Source organism: Pygoscelis adeliae, unplaced genomic scaffold, assembly GCF_000699105.1.
Source record: "Pygoscelis adeliae isolate BGI_AS28 unplaced genomic scaffold, ASM69910v1 Scaffold167, whole genome shotgun sequence".
Lineage (NCBI taxonomy): Eukaryota > Metazoa > Chordata > Aves > Sphenisciformes > Spheniscidae > Pygoscelis > Pygoscelis adeliae.
In genome coordinates this window covers 1,401,088-1,423,983 of record NW_008825428.1, presented here as the reverse complement: position 1 = coordinate 1,423,983, position 22,896 = coordinate 1,401,088, and the positions used below count along the sequence as shown (strand labels likewise).

The 22,896-nt window shown below is 39.1% G+C and overlaps 1 protein-coding gene across 1 annotated transcript in view; it reads right to left on the bottom strand.

The window, feature by feature from the left end:
- CFAP97 (cilia and flagella associated protein 97) overlaps window positions 1-22,664 on the bottom strand; it is a 39,786-nt gene extending 17,122 nt beyond the window's left edge. Inside the window, exons 1-3 of the mRNA XM_009330671.1 lie at window positions 22,565-22,664; window positions 9,875-10,756; window positions 9,714-9,785 (exon numbers count right to left, since the gene is read on the bottom strand). Of these exons, the coding sequence (XP_009328946.1) occupies window positions 9,714-9,785; window positions 9,875-10,736 (934 nt within the window). The 5' untranslated portion in view covers window positions 10,737-10,756; window positions 22,565-22,664. The remainder of the gene's footprint in view (window positions 1-9,713; window positions 9,786-9,874; window positions 10,757-22,564) is intronic.
- Window positions 22,665-22,896: the final 232 nt, after the last annotated feature.

Below are 22,896 nucleotides of genomic sequence, written 5' to 3'. Positions count from 1 at the left end.
GCAATTTTTTGGCGAGGGATGTCTGAGGCAGCCTTTAATAGCTTAAAAACCTCAAAGAATTATGAGCGTATTCTTACTTCAAAACAAAATGAAATTAAATCTTTCTTGCAGTATCTCAACTAAGTTTATTCCAGAACTGATGCAAGAAAATACTGCTACTGTCTTTGAGAAATTTAGAAACAGTATCCTGAACTCAAATTCCAAACAGTTCATGAATTTCAAAATCCCTCTGGAAATTAGTATTTGGAATCTGGAAACTAGCATCAGTAAGCTAGCCAATATAGGCAAGAACTGCCCCTAGGCAGCTCTAACTGTGAGGTTGTCCACATTAGCAAATATTGTTTTAATTTGTCAAGAGAAGATGCAAATCACCTCAAAACCAAGACACAATGCCAAATAGCGCAGATCAAGTGTGCCAACAAACAGGTTAATAAAGCATAAATATTCTTGAGAAGCATCTTTACAATTTAGTAAGTTATTCTCAAGGGAAAACTAGTACAGCCATCAACACCATTTGGTGAGACAAACCCGGGATGAGACTCATCTGGATACACCTACAAGCGACACAAAGAAACGCACAGAAAATAACTAGAGCCACACAATTCACACTATAACATCAAGCTACAGCATACTTCTCATTAAAAAATAATTAAATATGTCCTTATGGGAATATGCAAAACCAGCACTGCAGAACACAGTTGGAAGAAAGTAATTTGAAGAACCATCTGAAGAAGGTATTTATTATATATCATGTTACATAACTGATAATTGTACTATTACGAAGCTATGAAAGATAATTTCATCTTTTGCCTTACAACCGTAGCATCTCAAAGGTTAAACAAGACTGCACATCACATGCGAGAGTGGAAATCATGTTGTGGCAAAGACCAGTTGTTCCATTGAAATCTTGACCTAGCTTTGCGGCACCAATGCTATTGGTGATGTAGTCTCTTACAAGAGACATTTAAGCTTCTGAATAACTGTCAGTGCAAATTCCAAACAGCTCTTTTCTTTCTGTCAAAGGTGTGAACTAGTCAGATTCCATTTAAAGCAATGGCATTCTGAATGAGGACATTTTTAATTAGAAATACAGGCTTTATGTCTTCACTGGTACATGATTGTTTTAATTCTCTATAAGGTAGCTGGCTATAGTTTGGTGGAAAGTGTATACCCTTATGATGCAGCTGTGAACTATAACCAGTAAACACAGATTAAAAACGCTTAGCGATAAAGAAGCATCAAGGTAATTACTTATCTTTTGACTTGCTCATTTTTCTGGAAACCCCCTGTCAGCTGTGATGAAAAAAATAAAAACAGAGCAATGACATGGAACAAACACCTTTCCCTTTCCCCTCAATGCTGGTCAGTAAATACCTTTAGAAATACTGATCAAAGGAGTGCTGCAGCAACTGCTGCACACGGGGCTCAACAAGCACTGCGTTACTTGCTCACTCAGATCTCCCAGGGGGCAGTGGTATGCAACTTCTGTAGCATTAAACACCACCGGTATTTTACCAGAAGCTCTCAGGCAGTTAGCGTGAATACATACCTATGTACATTTCCATGCATTGCTCTACTGGATACTACTTCTTATATCTGTCAGTAAAGCATGACAAAATTTTACTGACTAACTTTACTCTCACCTTCCAGCTTCTTCAGTCACATCCCCCCAACACACAGACTTCTCTTTTTTCATCTCTCTCTTCTTTCTTCCTCCTTTCCTTAGCCTCTCACGCCTTTTTCCTTTCAATATATTTTCTTTCTACAGTGCCTCATCCACACCTTTTATCACCTATCACAAAGATAGTCTTTCCCACTTGCCGCAGGCAGAAAAGAGACTCCAGCTCACTTTCTTCAGTATGCTGTTGATTCTTCGCCTCATTATTATTTATACTTACTTAGTGTAGAAACTGACCTTACTACTGCCAACACCTTTCTGACAACTCTTGAAGTTAAGGGCTTGCTAACAGTGATCATATCAAATTTATCACAACTCAAAAGAAACATATTAATAAAATGAAAGAATTGTTAAGATCACCATGAAGGTTCTGCTGTGAAGTTATTCAGTGAAGCTTGACCAGAAGACTGCCAGAAACCAGTAACTAATCTCTCGATATGTTGTTGAATTACAGAAGACTCATTAATTTTGCACCAAAAGTTCAGACCCAATACAACATGTGCAGCAGCAAGTTTTCCTCAAGGGGATGGGGTGAAAAGATCAATCTAAAACTCCACAGTTCCTCACTAGTTTCTTCAGTTCTTCAACTGATCTTTTTATAGTTAGCCTTCTGTATGACCTAAGGAAGAACCACATTTGAAATTTCACAAGTAGCTCTTTGCAGCAACAGTGCTACAATACACCAAGGCATTGGGTCTGATAACATATTAAAGGTAGTTGGTTTGTTGTTCTTCAAGCTGATAAATTAATAAATTATAGAGTTGTGGTTTTCTTAGTTAAGATCTATGCTAAGGAAGAATTTAAGCTGCAAACACCACTTCAAAACAAACCGTAACTGACCAAAGCCTATCCATAGACAACCTTTTCTAAATCACAGCAAATGCAACATTGATCTCCTTAGGAACTGTGCGACAGGAGAGTTTAAAGTTTAGTAGAAAAAAGACAAGCCACAGAATGCATACCGTGTCACTTACTGAAAGAGGACCACTAGTACTACAGGGTAAGTACTTGTTCCTAACAAAACAAGCAGAAGGCAGGGGACATCCATGAAATCACTGCTCCTTAAATGATCCTCAAATAAACCACAGTAGCAATCTAACGAGCAGTGAGCAAAAGGTTCTGCAGGTCTTCCTGAAACAGGGGTGACACTATTTGCACGGTCCAGAATGAGGCTTCTGACCCCAGAACTTCACATCAGCAGTAATAGTTTCCACTACTTCCAAAGTTACCTGGCTGAAAATCTGTCCAACCTGCACTCTGCAAAACAACACTTATACAGCATCACATTCCTATTCTCTGCACTTACTATGACAGAAAATTATGTAATCCCTAGCAGGAATTTTTTTTGCATTGAATGCGCTTCAACATTCACTGGCAACAACATTGCTTTCATGGCAAAGGCAGTAGGTGTCTAAGTGAGGTCAGCACAAGCCTACAAAACCAGGGACAATTCACCATCAATAAACAAAAAAGAATCAAGATCCCATGTAAGAGGTAAATGCATTTATTCTAAATGCTATTAAATATTTCAGGTAGTTAGTGTTATATAACTCAAATATTTGAGTTTCAAAGTTATTTCAATGATTTATTCAATGATGCACCCACACTACTCTTTAATCACAATGCATAAGTGTTTGAATGGTTTATCTGACTGTTTTTGCAGTGGGCAATGACAACATGAGGCAACACTACAGTTTAAGGTTATGATTGAAGGTTCTAAAAAGTTTGTAAGTCTTGGAACAATTAAATATGATTTACCTGTAGCTTCATACTCTATCAGTGGGTAATAAGGAATTTAACTAAATCTCTACTTACCACTTCATTATCAGCCAGACCATAAATCAGTAATTTTGGGCAAGGGGATAAACAAGCAGCAGCATTTGCATAAAGACTTGCACAGTGTGCAGTTCTACTTCTCATTTACTCGTAAGCAGAAAAAGAAAATTCTCTGGTAGTCACAGGATTTCTGTGAACGCTGGTTTCCATGGAGAGACACCTGACTTTCTTTTAAGCAATAAACAAGCTGTTTATTGCTTTCAATTTTTAAGCAGTGAAATGACCTTGCAGAGTGAGAAAGGCCAAACCTTAGATAAAATACAAATGATAATTAGCAAGTCAAATGCATTAGGACAGGATGATACAGCTGTCCTAATGGCATTAAGGCTAAAATTAAAATCATGCATGTTTCAGTGTATCTGTTGCAATCCCAGTAGAGGAAAATGCATTAAATTGCTTCAGTGCTTACACTTTTGAGTTTGCCTGGTGTTTTGTTTTATACTGCTCCACTACCACATCTGTAACACATTTGAAAAATACAAAAGGATTAAATCACAGTTCTTCATCAATGTCTAATAGTTTCAATCTAAAATTATTTCCCTGTAGTATCTCTAAACAGCTATTTCCTAGAATATCCATTATTTCACATCACAGAACTCTTTAAAAAGGATTTTGGAGAATTCATGATTTGATGTTTTTTTAAGAAAAGGAGAATGTGCTTTTCAAGTATAAGTTTTCCTCTTGAAAAATCTATGCTTAAATAGGGCTGCTAGTTATTTCTTGATGTCATGAGAAAGACAACAGATACCTTACAGGTGCAGAAATTTTTTTCCCCCAAATTACGCATTTTCTTATGGAGGTTGGGAAAGTCTGGATCTCTTTACAATCTTAAAGATTTTCAATCTGTTTTCAAACTCTAAATAGAAGAATAAGCTGATAATTGCTCTTCTACCTCAACTTGAGTTACTAGACCTGCGAAAACAATGCATATGTATACACATACACACACAATTAGTTCAAACTACGAATATACAAACTAAAGAAAACTTAGTGAAAAAGCTATAAATATTTAGTTCAACTATAGAGTTTGGGTGTTTATGTATATATTTAAGAGTCTACTTTAAATTTAGACATTGTTTAACAGTTATTCTACAAATACACTAGTTCAGCATGAATGAGCACACAGATAACATATCCCTAAGAGGAGAAATTTCAGTTATAAAAAACTTATTCTATTTCCTGAGTGACAAATTATAGCAAAAAAAAAAAAAAAAAGCTAAAGCAATTGCTACATGTTCGGTTGAAGCTACTATTTAGTTTTCTACAATAGCTTTTATTCAGAAACACAAGAGCTTTTACTTTCATAATAACGGTATTCATCACAGTGCTTTTCACCAAGTGAGCTCTGACCATTTTACAATAGAAAATCTAAGGCATAGAAGAGGCAAAAAGATTTATCAGAGAGCATACAAGTTAGTGAGAGCTTCAAGGATAGAACTCAGGTCTTCAGCCTGTGGCCCACTGTCCTACTTACCCCATCACACCACCTCCTCAAGTTAATAATAGCTAATACCATGGATTTACAGACTAATTCTCACAGACACTTCTGTAAAATAAGCAGGTATCAACCCCATTTTACAGAGAAGAAAACACAAGTACTAAATTCTTTAGCACTCTATATACCTTTGCAATCCCATTACTACTGTATTGATACCCAATGTAAATTCAGATAAAGAGATACACAGCATTTTTAGCATACAACTCTATTCTGAACTACAGAAATCAAGAGACTTGTCTAAAGACAGAGAGCAAGTCTGTAGCATAATGGAATGGAAATGGATGAGTGCTTAATTCACACACATATGCTTAACCCATCTCTTCATCTGCATAACCTCAATTCCTTAAAACTACATGGGACATTGGATCAAGACATAGGATCAAGCAAAACAGCATCAGAAAAATTTCCAATTTTTTATTCCCAGCTTTCTAACATGGAGTTTTATGAAGGCACTCCCAAAATCAATTTTTGGCAACCTATTTCTTTGCATTGGCATATTTAATACTCTTTTTGTGTTCAGATTACTTGAGAGTACAGAAGATAACAGAGTAACAGAGATAACTCTGACATTTATTATTACGGGTTTTGAATATTGCTCTTAGTTATTACTTTAATTTTCTGAAAGATCTTTAAGATTTACAGCAAAGTAGAAACAGCATTGACTCACAAAAGAATTACAAAATTCTATATAACATCATGAAACAACTGAAGAGCTGTATTTCTACCTGAAAAATTATAATCACATCTGTATTTTTTTCCATGCAGGTGGCAAAGAAAAGAGAGGTGAAGAATGAGGACAGGTCTGTAAAATATAAACCCTACTAACCTTGAGTAACTAAAATTGTGAGTACCTATGTTCTTGGCCACACTGATAAGATATTTAAATTCCGAAGTAGCATGGCTGGCTGACTCCACAGTGCTACAATAGTTCTTATAGTCATACACCATAATGACAACAGCTACATGACATCAGTCTTCGCATTGTAATGAAATGATGTAACCCTCCTAAACATCAACTTCTATGTCTGTAAAAATGAGAGTATTCAAAGGTCATATATTTAGCATTTATAAACATTTTAAATAAGCATGACACCCAAACAGCAAGTTGTTTTCATGAACAGAAGTAAAAACCACTACCAAGAACTATTAAACAATTCAGCAGTTCACAGCTACCAAAACAGGTAAACCCAAGAATTTTTATGCACAATACAGGGATAATTAATAAGTAATCACTAAGTCCAGTAACTTGAACAACATGGTCCAGGTGGACCCACATTGTAACATGACCCAGCCTGGTTTTACTACTCCAGGCTCTGCAGCCACACGGCTTCAGTACGAGTGAGCGGAGCAGGCTCTGCTCCTCAGGGAGGGTGCTGCAGAGAAGTGCTCCCTCCACCTGAACTCCAAGCCACTCTGAACTGAGCATCAGACACTGCCACGGGACTGATTTGGAAACAAACAACACAGATCGATCCAAAAAGTTCCGAGTTTATTCGTCCACCCTGCATCAATTCTGCTTTCACTATGGCCTGCAGTTTCTAGCGATGCTGTTCCCACTGCAAACTGTGGGCTCCTTACAACTGGAACAGTGTGAGTGCGCAGCCCATATCTTAACATGGTAGCTTACGGATAACTGCGCTCCACAATTTCCTCACTGCATGTGTTTATCTGTCTTCCTTCACGCTGCATCTGCTCTCAAGAGTGCTCTACTGTTCACGTGCCCCTCATTCATCAGCGTGCATGCAAAGCCATGCCAATACAGTCATACAACCTGTAGGTTCTCAAAACTGTACATTTTATTCTACTGCCTCCCTCCCTTTGAAACAGGGCTCGACTCCTGTCTAATAAATGCCAATATAAGGACTACATTCCTATGCTTTATTTGGCTTTGGCAACATGCAGAACCTGCTTCTCTCCAGTTTTCAAGCATAATCTTCACTTTGCCCCCAGCTACTGTTACCAAGTAGATTTCTGCCATTTTGACTAAAACTAGTTCAGTTATTTTCTGTAGGGCGAACGGAGGCTGAACAGCAAGTTGCAGTACCTGGTAATGCTCACTTCAGTAACAGCACACCGAAAATGACAACTTTCAGATGGAGTAACCAGGTGTTAGCACATAACTTTATCAATCTCTTGTTCAGAGTTCTGGTCACTAAAGAATATTTCTAAAATCAGTGACAAAGCTGCGCAGCAATATCCATCTAAAAAGCATTCAAAGCGCAATATACAGCATGGAGACTGTAAGATTTCCAACCAAAATTATGTTATTTGTGAGATTTTAAATTATTCAGAATAGCATAACTTAAAATTTGGCTTCTATCAAGAACAAGCATAGCTTTAGGAGATGTAAGAGCATGATAAGGTTTTTTGTCTAAATATTATTTTTTAAATGCTTATAAAAATGAATAGTTTGCAATATGAGCACAAATATGTATCAAGGGCATGTAATATAGAGGAAAAACTATTTCAGCTCCTTTTTAATTTAACCACAACATTTTTTCTAAATGCTTCAAATTAATTACATTTTAAGATACACAAACTACCTCATTGCTTAATAACCAGACTCTTGTTCTAGTCCAAAACTTGTTCTTTGAACACCACGCGCTTTTAACAGATCTCTTCCCTTTCTTTATTCTTGTGATTCTTTAATACAAAAGATTCTAGTCTTCCCAAATGTGTAGAATTGTACAAAATGAATTACTGCACGCCCCCTAGAAACAACACAGTAACAGATCACACTGAAATTCTGTAAGTTTCTGGGGACCTTCGGAAATTTAAGTCACATAACTGCTGTAAATGCTTAGGCCTGGCTATATTACAAGCATATTTGACAAAAATTTTAAACAAAATGCTTCATCAGTATAGGCTACTGGAAGAATGTTTTACTTTAAAACCACATCTTAGACATCCTGAAGATCATTTAAATACTTTCATGCACTCAGGTCTGGGCTTATACCGTTCTTACTTGAAGCAATGTTCATGCCTATGCAGTTCTGATGAACATTTCATGCAGACTGGGCACGGGAGAATGATTTGCACTTTTTTTTTTTAAATGAGTATGGAAAAACCTGGAAGCAGTAACTCAGACTAAGATTAGCTCCTATTTTCCCAGACTAGTTACTTTCCACCATTAATAATCCTGCCCCATTTAAACTTCAAAATACCCAAAGTAATTAAGCGATGTTGTGCTTGCCAATTCAGAGAGGCACTTGGGAGTAATATGCATGTTAATCAGGAACATTAGCTGCCAGACTATATGAATTCTACTTCTCATTACTTAATCTTTATTATTGTTATTTGGAATTGTTTTTCAGTTTGGGGAAAAAACTTCCCCCACCCCTCCAAACATTCATCTCCGAGAATACTTATTCTGAGCTATAATACCCATTTGTTTTAGGGATGAGAGGAATTCTTCCATAATCACCAGTTATTAAATAGCTTCTTGCTATCAGGGAAGAAATAAAGATGTAGGACATCATAATTTCAATTGCCTAGCAACAACTCTTCTAACATCATGTTTTGACAGGTGGTTGGAGCCTTTTCTAGTATGAAAGAGTTGCTGGAGCACAAGGACTGTCAGAGATGAGAATCAGCTCTGCTTTTCTAGATGGCTAACTCTGCTGTTCTTACCATCAGAAGAATTTCCACACAAGTAAAATCCTCATTTCTACTCATAGGAAAGTTAAATGATGCATACAATAGATTTTGAATCCTTACTCACTTTGCACCTTGCCAGACGGAGCCTATAGTGAAGAAAGACGACACACGCAGTTTTAGTCATGCCAGACCTACCACAATACAGAAAACTTGGGTTGAAATGTACCAGACTCAGACTGTAAGAAGCTTTCCTCACCTGAGATCAGCAGATTTCTTGACCCAAGCCTCTTTTATTCTATAGATTTTATTACTGAAAACTCTAGGCCATGAAAACAAGCGTTAAAGCACTGTGCAGACCTTAAAATATGCACATGAGATGATCCAGTGCATTCTCACCCCATACAATGAATGTCTGCAATGAATGCAGTGAAAGAAATACCAAGTTCTCTCTCTCTCAGATGTCATTATTAAGATTTATTAAATCTATTGGCAAGAAGCAACCACTCAAGTTTTAGTAAAGATTATCTCTTCTTTTTTTCTCGTTAAAATACCTTTACTCAACTTGATGGTATTTTAGAAAGCAGACACTTACTTCAGAAAAAGAATGTCAAGTAATTCTGTTTCATTATCCAAAAGGTACCAGAAGTTTAAATATATGAATACTATTTATCATGCAATGTAGTTTTGGACTGCCTTTCAATTTTGAAGGTCGATAACCCAGCATTTTATCAGAAAGATTGGTGTTTTAATTTAGATAGTAAATTGTGGCATAGTCCAGTAAACCTTGACTTCTCAAAATGCATGTGCAGTTTTATTATTCAATTTGTTAATATATCAAATCTTATTCAGAGATTCACCCCATTTGTATACCTTACTTCTAGGTATATGCATAGCAACACATGCTCACGTACATGCTTCTTCCTTCCACTGTAGAATCAGCACTGTTTACATACATAAGAATTCAAAGAATTAGATCAACACAGCTTAATCACAAACCAGTTTTAAAAATATATGTGGCACATTAAAACCTCATTCTCTTCTGTTAGAACTCAATTGTTCAATGTACAGATGTCATACTTTGTAAAAAGAAAATTTAAAAGTCACCTTTCAAAAGCTGATTCAGGTCCATGGCATCATGCAAGACTTTTCGACTATATCTGCGATCAAACTCGGAATCTAATGAAAAAAATACAGATATAAGATTGGATTCCCCAGCCCCACAGGTTTTACAAATTTTGTGTTGTACTTAAATTCTTCAAAATTACCATATAATTCTTGATTCACATTTTCCTGTCTTTTTATTTTTAGTTTCTTATCATTTGATGCTGCAAGTTCAAAAGACTGGATAGGACTGATGTCTGGAGTTGACAGAGGTGTTACGTCAGTCACTGTGTCTTCAGACTCCTCCAAGTAGTCACTGAGCTTTGGTTTTCCTTCTGCTAATTTCATTGATGACTTGAATTTTTGTTTTGGAGACAGAAGAGCGTTCCTACAAGCATTCCTCTTTGAGGAAGAATGAGATGAATCTGACAAACAGCTATCGGAATCTGTATCAGAACAATCTGTATCTGAGCTTGAGGATGAGGACGAGGAGGAAGAGGAGGAGGAAGAGGAGGAGGAGGAGCTGATACTAGTATATTTCTTGCTAGCCTTTTTTATGTTGTTTGACTGCTTAGCTGACTTTGGTCTAACCTTCTGTTTTTTGCCATCGTCACTACTATCTTCTTCATCCGTATAATAATCTTCTTCACCTTCTTTAACTATTTTGGGGATTCCAGCAGGAACATTCTCCTGTGTTCCCTTACTTGCTGCAGATGTCGCTCCAGATGTACCTGCATTCTCCACAACTGGAGAAAGTGACAAAGATGAAGCATCTCCAAGATGATCTGTGCTGTTTTCTAGGGACTGATCCTTCCGCAAATCTTTCTGGTTTTCTTCACTTTCCTCCTCACAACACTTTGCATCCTTTGCACTGGAAACCAAATCAGGGTCTGCAAGAGCTGCCTTTGTACTTCCTTTCTCTATACATTCACCATTTTCTTCAGCTTGCTTTTTCTCTTCCTCAAAATCACTGTCAAAGAAAGCATGATCCACTTCACCATCTGATACATCTTCAAACCGGTCCATACTGAAATATGAAGTGCCACCTGCAACCACCAGAAAAGGTTTCCAAAGGTTAGCATAAAACCAGATCCAAATACACTTTTAGTATAATAGTTTTGTTCTTTACTCTTTTAGCTCTAGTAATTTATAATTCTGCAGTTAATTATGTTATGTTGTTAGGGACAACTCTGTAGTGAGTTCTACAACGAAATTTAGTGCCACCTTATTGCACACAGCTTACGTTAGACCGAAAAGCTTTACTTTAAGCCAACAAAAACATCAAGATTTCAAAACTTTTACTCCTAAGGAAATTAGTCAAACATTACTATTACAAACAAGTAATTTAAGTGTCTTATTTTGTCCCTTTAAGCTAGAGCCACTAATGAGCTATCATTAGTTTGGATTTTATATTAAAAACCTTGTTTGTATGTGGTGGTCATCCTCTTGGCTGACACAGCCATTCAAACTGCAGACTTTCAGCACTTAAAGTAGGAGCAATTTCAATTTACATCAAAAGATCCACGGCTCTATAGGTTAAATTGTAACAGATGTAGGGTGTGTCTGGGTTAATGTTTTAGTCTGGATCAGGAGCCTGCTTTTGTTGACAGTCCTCTGTAACTCACACTGCATAGTACAGTGAGCAAACTTGATTCTTTCAGATGAAACTAACCTCTAAAGTGTGCTCCAGGCACAAAACTAGTGCACTTAAACCAGCAGTCACCATTCAGTCCATGGGACCAGACTGTGGCTAGCCCAAAGGAAAAAACCCAAATACATATAGTGTGGATATCAGGTCCTCAGTGCTGTTACACTCTACAAATCTGCTCCTATTGTGTCATACTTCTTGCAGAAATACATAGCGTTAGATCCTATGCATGTGGCAGGGGGGATATGAAATTTTCCACTCATTAGTAGGATATACGCAGAGTTAAAATAAAAAAAAAAAAAACCCAAACACCCCACAACCAAACAAAATTAGCCAGTATCAAAGACTACTGTTCTCATCTAGCCAGCAGGACTTTTCTCCTACTATTTACAACAGATTTTATATAAATTTTGTAAGCTGCAATCAATAAATATGTAACATTCTTTAGAGCCAAGGAAACCAAACACGGTGGAAGCAACTATACAAGGCAGGAGAACCAGAATATTTTACAAGATGGATGGTCTCCCTTAAACAACATATAGTTTGTTGCCATGGCAATTAAGGTGAAGAAGGAATTCCTAAGCTTGGTTTGAAACTGCAAGACTATTCCCAAGAAAACTTCTAGCTAAAATTACATCAAAATACAGAATTTTTAAAGGTCTATGTCACTCAGTTATCTTGCCACTTCTCAAATAATACTCAGCTTTAGGGGAATTTGAAATATGCACCCCAAATACAAAAAGCACAACATAAGCCTTAAAAGCAGAAGGTGTGGAACCTCATGTGGTTTTAAGATTCACGAAGCCTAAGAACTGAGAAGAGACTTAATAAGGTTAGATGTTGTATAAAGCTGAAAATGCTATTAAACAATAAAAGCAGAAGTCAACTTTGGTGCCATGAAGAGAAACTCGTTAAAGCACTAGCTCCTCTAAGAGCAACAGAACAAAGGAGTACAACACCTGGGAACTCTGAATTTGAAATGCTACATGGAATTTGGAAACTTTTCATATTCATGTCACTTCTTGTGATCCCTGGCTTCAGACAGCTTGCATAGTCTGCAATGCCCAACCGTCATGTGAGTTCCTGGAAGCTTTCCGAGAGCAGCTTCCTAAAAGGCTAATGCATTTTAATATATCAAAACATGCACAACAGAAATAATTCAGAAGAGAGTAACACATTATTTACATTTAATTTTCTACCTCATGTAACCTAAACCAGAAGGGAACCAAGCAGAATTTTTTGGCATTACCTGTAGACTATAGATCATGAATTATTTATTTAGCAAGTACAACTTGGGCAAAGTCAATTCTATGATGAAAATTAATACAGGAAGTACAGTGTTAACATTAAAGCAAAAACCTTTTTTCTCCATGATGCAGGGTTTTTATTACTTAAGGCACTAGCATCTCACCAGTTTGTAGCTTCAGATAGATTATGACTGATTGGTAAAAGTAGGCATGTGGCATATTTCGCTTGTCTCAAACATATAGATTTGATATACTGTTAGCACTGTTGTACATATAAGAGCATAAGATAAGGCAAAAAACAGGTCTGCAGGTGGATGCAGACCAACAAGTACAGCTTGAAATATAAAATTTAGTTGACTGTAATACACACGTCCATGTATTTTTAGTTTATGTAATGCTACTCCTGCAAAGGAGACTAAACTAACAGTATCTCATCGGCTGTAACATAATACACGGTCACGCCACGACTTCTCAGATGTCTCTTTCCTGAACACGATCTCTTAAGCGAGGATGGGATTTAACTCAAGAGAGCAGCAGAAGGGCAGAGTAGAGGTAGCAAAAGGTGATAAAAGATAGCAAGGAGCCTGTACACTCCTTTCCACCATTAGCACCAGCCAAGGAGCACACATCTTCCCACTCTGCGTGACTCAGGAATAGCTTACCTGCCAGTGGGAGCCATAACTGATTTATGGACAGCAACCGCTGTTACCAGGAGAAATGCAGTTTAGCAGGCTGACTCCACCTAAGGAGCAGCAGTCATAACACCAGTCATTTCATTGCCAAATGCTCCTTCCATTTTTCTGGCACAACCCCCTAATGACTTTAGCCTTCATCTTAATGGAAAACAGACATGCTGCATTGGTCAATTTCTCTCACTGACACTCTTAATCATTCATAAACTCAACATTAATTAATTTTGTAGTTTCCATTAAAAACAAACAAGAGGAAATAGATGAAGAAATGGTATTTTTGGTTCCTATTCCCCCCATGTATCTAGAATGTCTTTAAGGGAGCTGGAATTTGCCAAGAAGAAGTAATACAGAAGAAGCAATTTTGCTGATAAACCATGCCTAAATTAACAAATTGGCTGTGCGTGCACACACACATGCTCATGCCCCTTTATATACAGGACCGAGTGTAATTTTATTTCTGTGAGAAGTACATAGTTCTGCTATGTTGTCAACTGTTAAAATACAGAATCAACAAGTGATATTCTGAAATCCCAAGAAAATTGTCATTAGAGTGAAATACCTGTCATTAACTGCTAATTCTAATGGCCACCGTATTTATTTACCAAAAATACATGCTTTCTGTGGCTTTCTGCCATGAAACCCTCTAACACAAATATGATCAACTCAAATGAGCAAGTTGGCCATTAATTATTTGTCAGACCTTTTTTTACTGTAATATTTCCTCTCCCCATGTAATTCTCTACCTCTCTCCCCCTATTTCTTCTAACTGTCACACCCACCCATTACCCCAGCCAAGCACATCCATTCATATTTGTCTCTTCCTCACTGCAGTTCCTCGTAGTTTATACCACTTTTTAATCCCTTCACTTGTGAAGACTAAGCTTGGCCCATTTAAGATCAGAAAGCAGTGGCCAAGCAGCCAAGGAGAACATGCAGTGTGGCTGTCAGGGCAGTAGGGACCCACACTTTCTTGACAAGAGGCTGATGCACTGAGCATCTGACTACCTACCGAGACCGCATCCATGTTCTCACCAGCCAGCCACTGCAAGACCAAAGACCACTCAGCTCCTGTACAGGCCAACCACTGCCTGCTGCTGCACTTCCCAAAGGACAAGCAGCATTCTGACAGCCTCCTCCGTGTTAAACAAAGATCAAGACCTTATTAATGCTAAACGTACTGAGTGTTTTTCCCCTGCCAACTGCAAACCTGCCAACTACAGCACCACCTGAAATATTTTTGTAGGTAATGCCTAATAGCAGGCCTTTAGGCATGGCTGCAATATAAAGTATCTTACACAAACGTAGGATAGTACATCAAAAGTGATATAGTGAGCATACAGATTTAGATGCGGTTTTGTGTTTGAACGTATACTGCCTTTTGATAGCATTTTTTCAATGTTAGAAACTAACACTTATGAAGTACATTCAGTATCTAGTGAAAGACTGAAGGCGTTTTAACCTTGGTTAAACCTTAAAGTTATCCAATCAATCTTTCAGTTTTTTAAATGCAGACCATCTGAAATAAATGCATCAGAGAGTACTGAAATAAATCACAGAAAAAAAAAGAAAAAAACTCAACATTAAAGTACAAGCAGTGATCAATTTTCTTTTCTTTTAAGCATTCTACTTTCATAATTGAGGAAGAGGATGGTTCACAGAGGAAAGCCTTTTTTTTTTTCTTCTATCTAGTAACATACAAATTCCTAGCACACAGAACACCATACTCTGAATTTGTATGCTATACATCTTCTGAACGCCCTAAGTGCTTTCAGGACATCTTAAGATTCTGGTATTTAAAAGTGGAAAACAAGCCCCTTAAGTATGCTGTGGGCTGAATCAGAAACTTCTGACGTTACTGTGTGCATACTGTGCATCACCACAAAGGCCACAATAGAGCACAGCTATAGAACACTCAAGATGAATCAACAATATGTTTCCTGCAACAAAAAGGAACAGACATCATCTTAGGATATATTAACAAACATATATAAAGTATCAGAAGCAATAATAATGTTGTATTCAACTCCAATAAGGTACCTTCTGGTTTAGGGTTATTAATTTTGCTTTGTACATATAATTGAGACTGAAAGAAGGAACCAAGCAGGCAACCTTCTTCCAGCCCGCACAATTAGGGCTCCCACAGATGGCACCTCTCCTTTCAGCTAGAAATTTCTACCTCTTCAGAACAGGGACCCATCCTCCTGATCTCGGAGAGCAGAAACAAATGTTTGAGAGCTAAGGGGTTGGAAGGTTAAAGTGTTTTAATTAAAAGATTTATACTATCAATTGCAGATATTCTTCAGGACACTCAAAAATCCTCTGACTCTATTTACTCATTATTGCTCTTCTGTCAGGGATCCTGCCCCCTTAAACATGCTGACTGCCAAATCACCTCTTTGTATGGTGAATTTGGGAGAGGGTGAAAATGCTAAACCTACCACCTGACTAACATTTTCAAAAATAACAATCATTAAACAAGTTACCATGTAAAAACCCCACCCCCCCTCTTTCTCCCTCCCTTCCTCATTTTTGGCTAAAGCTTAAAAAAAAAAAAAAGACAAATTTCAAAATGTCTAAAAGAGGGCCATAAAAATTAAGACAATTAGAAACATCCAACTTCTGACGGTTTGTTTAGTTTAAAAGAGGGGAAACACAGGGAAACATTAAGTCTTAAAACCTGTAAAACAGACTAACCCAAAACTTAGCCTGTTCTTAGATACAACCAACAGTGGTAAAGATCAACTAGGGCAGCTGCTTCCAGCCATGTGACAAACCACACATACCCAGCCCACCCTACCTCCTCTTTAATTAAAGGTTTCATTTTTGCTACTAAGAAACAACAAAGCATGCAAAGCAGGAAATATACATCTCAGGAAACTATTTCCCTTGAGGGAAACCCCCAATGAATGAAACAACCAGCCTGTTTAGGAGATACTCTAATTTTCCAAGCTCAGAGCACAATACCTGCTACAGCTGTTCTGCACACCATATGCTCTCCTAACTTGGGTACCAATTTCCCCAATCCAAACCATGTAGATTGGTTCATAACCAATCTACAAAACACAAGGCCTCAACCCTAGCTCAGAATAAACTCCAACACTAGAAATCTATGCAAGCTCTGCTCCTCCACACAGTTGTACATGGTGCACTGGACCCTGAGGTGGAAGGGCTGGTTGAGGCACAGGCAAGTTACTCTGCAAAACACTACAAAGCAGACAGGAGCTGGAATTAGAATCATAGAAAAATTTAGGTTGGAAGGGATCCTCTAGACATTATCCAGTCCAGTCCACTGCTCAAAGCAGGGTCAGCTTCAAAGTTGGATCTAGTTTTGCTGAGGGCCTTGTGTCACATCCCACCTATGAGAAGGGGAGAGTGACTAAGATTCGCAAATCCCCTTGGTGTGGATTAAGGTGAGATAACACTCAAGGTCCGTACATAAACATCGACTTTAATAGAACAAACATTCGGTAAACGTTGACCCTCTCACAATTATATCCACCTAAGCTATGCAGCTTTATGGGAAATCGAGGTAGGCCTTGTGTTACTTAACAACTTTAAGAGAAAGGAGGGGGGTGGGGGAGATCACCAGTCCTGAATCCAGCATCAGACCTACCGACGAGGGTATCGGTGCAGAGAGCGCCCCAAAGACTCATACATGCCCCTATTTATTGGCCCCAGTCCCTGGACTTCTGGAACCTTCTCTTGCCCCAGTTCCAGGAGTGGTTGTGACACCAGTCAGTCAAGGGAAGTGACACCAGGCCCCTCCCCATGACTGCCTTTTGCTACTTCTGGAGCCTTCTCTTGGGGCATTGTCCGGGCTCACAGTACAGTCACTTGGGCCTCGTCCCTTACACCTTGTCCAACCAAGTTTTCAAAAACTCCAAGGATGAACACTTCATGTCCTATGTGGGAATCTGCTCCAGTGCTTAACAACCCTCACTGTGAGGGTTTTTTTCTTTAATCAGAATTTCCCATGTCACATCTTGCAACTATTAGCTTCTATCCTTTCATGGTGCACCTCCAAGAAAAATCTGGCTCTGTCCAGTTACAGGTAACCACGTTGCTGCTGATCAACCACCTAGACAATAACTACGTGGGGGTGAATCCCTTTGCTCAGATTACAACCTACATACAAGTATTTACTGCTGATTCGTGACAAACTTCTTGTTGTGTTGGCTCACGAGACAGTAGTAGACTTGCACCTCAACTGAGTAATCTGAACAGGCCATGGAACCACCATTTGTCCCTCACAGACCAGATCTGACAGGACCTAATTCAAGCTCAGATCAGAACTACCATTGTTTCTAGTGCATATGAAACCACTTCTCCAGCTGATTCTCAGCTGGCTCTCTAATGCCTTTCACTGTGTTTTTCTCTCTCCTAGCTAGAGAAGAGGAAGGAGGGAAAACCTGCTACTTCCAATCTATGGGGTCAATATACCCAGCCATTGCTGCGCTTTTTCCTCTGGTTTTTTTTGCCTTTTTTTTATTGTTTGTTTGTTTGGTTTGGTTTTTTGTCCTGGTTCTCACTGCTGTACACAAAGGAAAAGATTTTTGCCCGTATGCTGTAAGATACAGTTTAGTAACTCCCAAACCTATTACAGGTTAGCCCTCAGAACAGCAGTTCTGTCTCCAAACAGAGGTAGGCCCACTGGAGATGCTCCAAAGTACTTTGGAGTCCTTTTAAAAGGATTCCAACAGAAAGCCCGGAGTCTCCTGGCTATTTCAAGCAAGGATTCAGTTCAGCAAACAGGCAATAGAAAGTCCTGGAACAGAGTCAACTGCCATCATCTGTTAGAGCAAATGAAAGCACATGACCACCGGAGAACCCTAGATGACTGCAGGGCAAAGGCTTTCAAGTTAATGGGGGGGGGGAGAGAAAAAAAAAGAGTAGTTCCTCTTGAGCCAAAACCAAGCCATTCCCCTACTATGAAAAGCTGCAACACATTATGTGGAGAGGGACAGATCTGTAGCTCCAGGACTTCACTCATACACACGCATTAAATGTTTGTTCTTCAGCAAAGGTCACCTTGCGACTTCATAAGCAGAAAGGTTGGGTCAGAGACTACTGAGGTTAAATGATGGGAGTGATGATGCTCATCAGGCCTGTCTAAACAGGCCACGGCTACTCACTCACTGCTGAGAATCCCAAGAAAATGACCAGCAAACCTTCCAAACCCAGAGGGAACAGAAGCAGCTTACAGTCAAAATAAAAAAATAAAGACAACGAATCAATATGTTGTTTGAAAAAAGTATCAGCAGCTTCTGGAAGGATTTCCTTCATAAGGCCCTCCACCTCTACAAGCATAAGTGATGCCACCCATATCAAAGTCTCATGGGCCTACTGCCATACACTGTTTCTCACTACCTGGAAGAGTCCCACCTCCAGCTACCTCAGGGACCAAAAGACAGCAAGATGCTAGGGGGAAACTGATCACTGGCATTGACCCTTCCCAAAAGTGACCCATAGCCACAGTCTTTCAATAACACAGACAGGCATTCAACAGTTCCTGGCAGCAAAGTTATCTGTATACAGGTACGAAAAGCCCAGAAAAGGACAGACTCTACTGCCAGGTGTCAAGGGTGAAGAGCAAGGTAAAAGGAAGCTGAGTTTTCTTGCTCCTGCTGTACTGGTTACATATCTATGAAGAGTATTTCTGCCCAATATAAAGATCTAAATATTGGGGCAACATGCATCCAGCCAGGCTATCCACAACTGAAGGTGGTGAATCTGGCCCAGTAGTCCACAATGGCAGGCAAGAAAAAGGAAAACAATTCCTCTTATTAAAGAAGAACTTCAGCATATCTGCCACGTAAAGGCTGGAGTTACGTGTGCCGCCATCCCGGTGCACCAGTCGGGGGATTACCTGTGTGTGCCTTCCTTAAGCTCCAAGCACACCACTCAAACGTCAGATCCCTCGGGACCTGCTGAGACTAATCCAAGCAGCTGCTGCAGACTGTTGGGAGTCAGGTATTGCCATCTTCCAAGTGACAACGGATACACCACTTCCCCCGCTTCACGTAAGCAATGCTTCTGTGTTGATCAACTGTCTCAGAAAGGTTGGCCCAAGGGTGGCCCAGACCTCAGCAAAGGTCTCTGTGTACATCTTCAAGTGTTCAAACCACCACTGATCATTCCCCATTTGAAAGGGGAGGCATAAAACCCTTCTTTCATCACAGCTCAAAAGTAAATGAGACACAACAACTCTTTCACCAATATTTGTACAGTAACTTTCCCCCTACTGTCACCTTGTAACAGCCCGGTTGCCTTCAGCCTGTGCTCCTGCCTCATTCATTGCATGCAGCAGAGGTATGGCCCAGAAATGCTTAGAATCTACAGATGCCCATCTGCTACTGTTGGGAAGACAGACCTCAAAAATAAACCCATAACAGAGTTCAAGAGCATTGAAACTTCATTCAAGAGCTGACCATCTATACTGTGCACATACCACTTAACCTTGGCATACTCTGGATTTTCCCCTGTGCCAGTCCTGAAGTAGATGGCAGGACCACAAAGGAAGCAACTATACCATTTCACAATCTATTGACGGAGTTCAGCAGCAGATAAATCACAGCATACTCCAGAATACCAGGCCATCCTTACCAAGTGGCACAACACACGAACTGTCTCCAACAACAAGAAATGCTCACCGAACTAGAAGTTTGTTCATGCTTCTAATGTTACGGATTTAGCATGCTTAGTGAAATAGGCATGTCATCAGCATTTCCCTCCACATTTTGCATAGATGTGCTTCCACACAGATCAAACAGATGTGAGTTTTGTGACCACAAGATGACACTTATTATCACCATTTGGAAAATACACATACAGTTTTACAGAGATAGCAATCGCATTCTCCACAGCCACTGAAAATAAGATGCAACTCTTTTAATTTTCAGTGAATGTATTTCTATGTAAGAGGAACAAGCACTGTCTGGTACAGATGAGCAGGGGGAAGTACAGAAATTCAGTCACTAAATCAGTATACAAAGAACAGCTTAAACAAATATCACTTAAGAATAGTCCAAGTATATCTATGCTTCCTCAGAATGCGTGTAGCGGGCAAATGAGGTAAAGGCCTCTTGCAATCCTCTCTTGCATTATATTTTATGACTTGTTCATTTCTTCAGATGAGAAATATCAGTATGGAAAAGCAGATAAAATGCTGAAACATAGGGTGCTCTTAAAGTCAACATGAGTTTCCTGGAGTTCCAGTGTTTATTATGTTATTGCAATGAAACACTTCAAGAATGACAAATACCCATCACTGATAAATACCCATCAATGAATTGTGACTTAAACATCAGTTGAGATTGTTGGATGGGAAAAACCTCAGCCAAGGAACGTATGTTATGTTTTAGTCCATTACTATCACCAGTCTTGGTTGAGCATAAGACCAGGAAGCAAAGAATGAAAATACTTTAAAAAGCAGCTCTAGTGGAAGCACTAGAGTTCATCCATCATAATAACGGTCTGCCTATCTCCCATGAATTTAAGGAGATACCTAGGCTCACCTAGGAGCCAGCTCACTTTGAGACTCTTACCTCTAAACTCCAGGTATAGTATTATATCACCCGACCCCTGACTAGGCAGACTTTAAAAAGCTTGTAAGATGCTCCTATCACCTATACCACAGAAGACCATATGCCACCTACGCTGCAAATTTTGCAATACTCCTTAGAGAAGCACCTGTATGTGCTGCTGGGTCAAGTCTCTAAAGGGACTGGCCAATTGCACTTTCAAAGCTTCAACAGGGTCCGCAGTCCTGATGGCCCTCTGAGCCCATGTAATTCTTATGCAGAAACACAGGACCCTCTGAATGCCCTTTTAAACACGGGCAAGCACAAAACCAAAACAGAAATCCCAGTAGGTCATAAAAGCTTTAAGTCCTGAGAAAAGGAAGAAAATGGCCACAAATTACTTGTTCTCTCCTTTTCTCTGGTCTCCATTCCATATCATTACAAGGATTATCTAAGGCTGAGAAAATAAAAAGAAACAATGTCTGCACTACAAAAACAAAACAAAACAAAACACCAAAAACAAACAGGAAAAAGTGGTGGGAGAGCTTGAAGCATTCCAAAAGCTGAGCCCAAATTTTGGAAACTATATTTTAAAATGCCGATTATTTTACAAACCCATTCGTAAGCTAACATCCGGTGACTAATTTTCTAGTAATGACGACTTCATTTTAGTCTTCAAATAGCTCCTCTGAAGAATTTAACTTTTTGTGGAACTTTGTTCTCTCTCCATTGGGAACTCCAGTGATCGCTTTCTATCCAAGAAAGAGATTAACTATTTTTTTCACAGAAGCAAAAACGTGCACAATACACTTGATGCTCTATATTGAGCAACTCATAACAGACAAAAGCAGAGATACAAAATAAATTTAGCACTGCTATTTCTGTTATATTCATTGCATCCCACATAGTTTTCCTGCTGTTTCTATGAATGTTGCACAGAAATTTTAGTCACACAATTTTAAAATATATAAGTGTCCAAATGCAAACACTAGATGCTTTTTGTATGTTTTATAGTAAGAATGAACAAGTGTAAACATTTGCATACTATAATAAAACCAGTTTCTGAAAAATTGTGTTTAACAGAACCACAAGGGAAAAACTTTAGCAAGGCATAGAAGTTACATGACCCTAAATTCAGCTGTGCCAGAAGCCATGCCAAACTATATTTTAAAATGCCAATTTCCCTAACATGCTGTGAAAACTCCAGAAAAAATGGAGCTTCATGAGCATGACATATGTTGCTGTTTGTGGTATCATCTCACTGAGACGCTTTGGAATAAATTCAGTACTCTGCTCTGCTGCAGAGGCTGCACAAATGATAGCCAAGAAAGGCCCAGGATTTAGTTACCTCTTTTGTGATTTCCACACAAATCCACGGGGGCCAACAGTTTCAGCGGTTGGTTATTTTTCCAAACTACAGCCCCACCTTGGGAACCATTAGTGCAGAACACAGCCCTGTGCAAGGCAGGGGCAGTTACAACACTGTCGTCCTGAGGAAACTGCGGAGATGTGACTGTTGCTATGATTTAACATGCTCGAGGCAAGCTGTTTACAACCATTTCAGTTGACTTAATTCCCACTAATTACACCCAACCAAAACACTTCACTGAACTCCATCCGAGCACCGCTTCCACATCCCTCCCAATCCAGTAACTTTAAGGATGGCACGCACGACACAGTAACGCCCTCCCAGAGCCGACAACTACGACGCGAATGAGGGCCGGTGCCTCAGAAGAAAATCTCCCACCTCTTTTCCAATCCCCCCGCGGAGCAGAGATCACTGAAGCGGGGCATGAAATGTGTCTCACGGCAGCATGACTAAACTCTGGCAGCTCAACGCCAGCTGAAGCCCTCCAAATATAGCACGCACGACATGCTCGGGAGACACCTACATACGTGTCGCTCAGGCAGGGACCCAAGTAGAAAGACAGCAAATTAAAAAATAATAAAAATATAAATTATATAATGGTTTAAAAATATTATATATATATGTGTGTATAAAAAAACAAAACACGTCTCCCACCTTGTTTGATCTGGTAAAAATTACCACAGGCGGGGGAGGAAAATGCCTATCGCCCC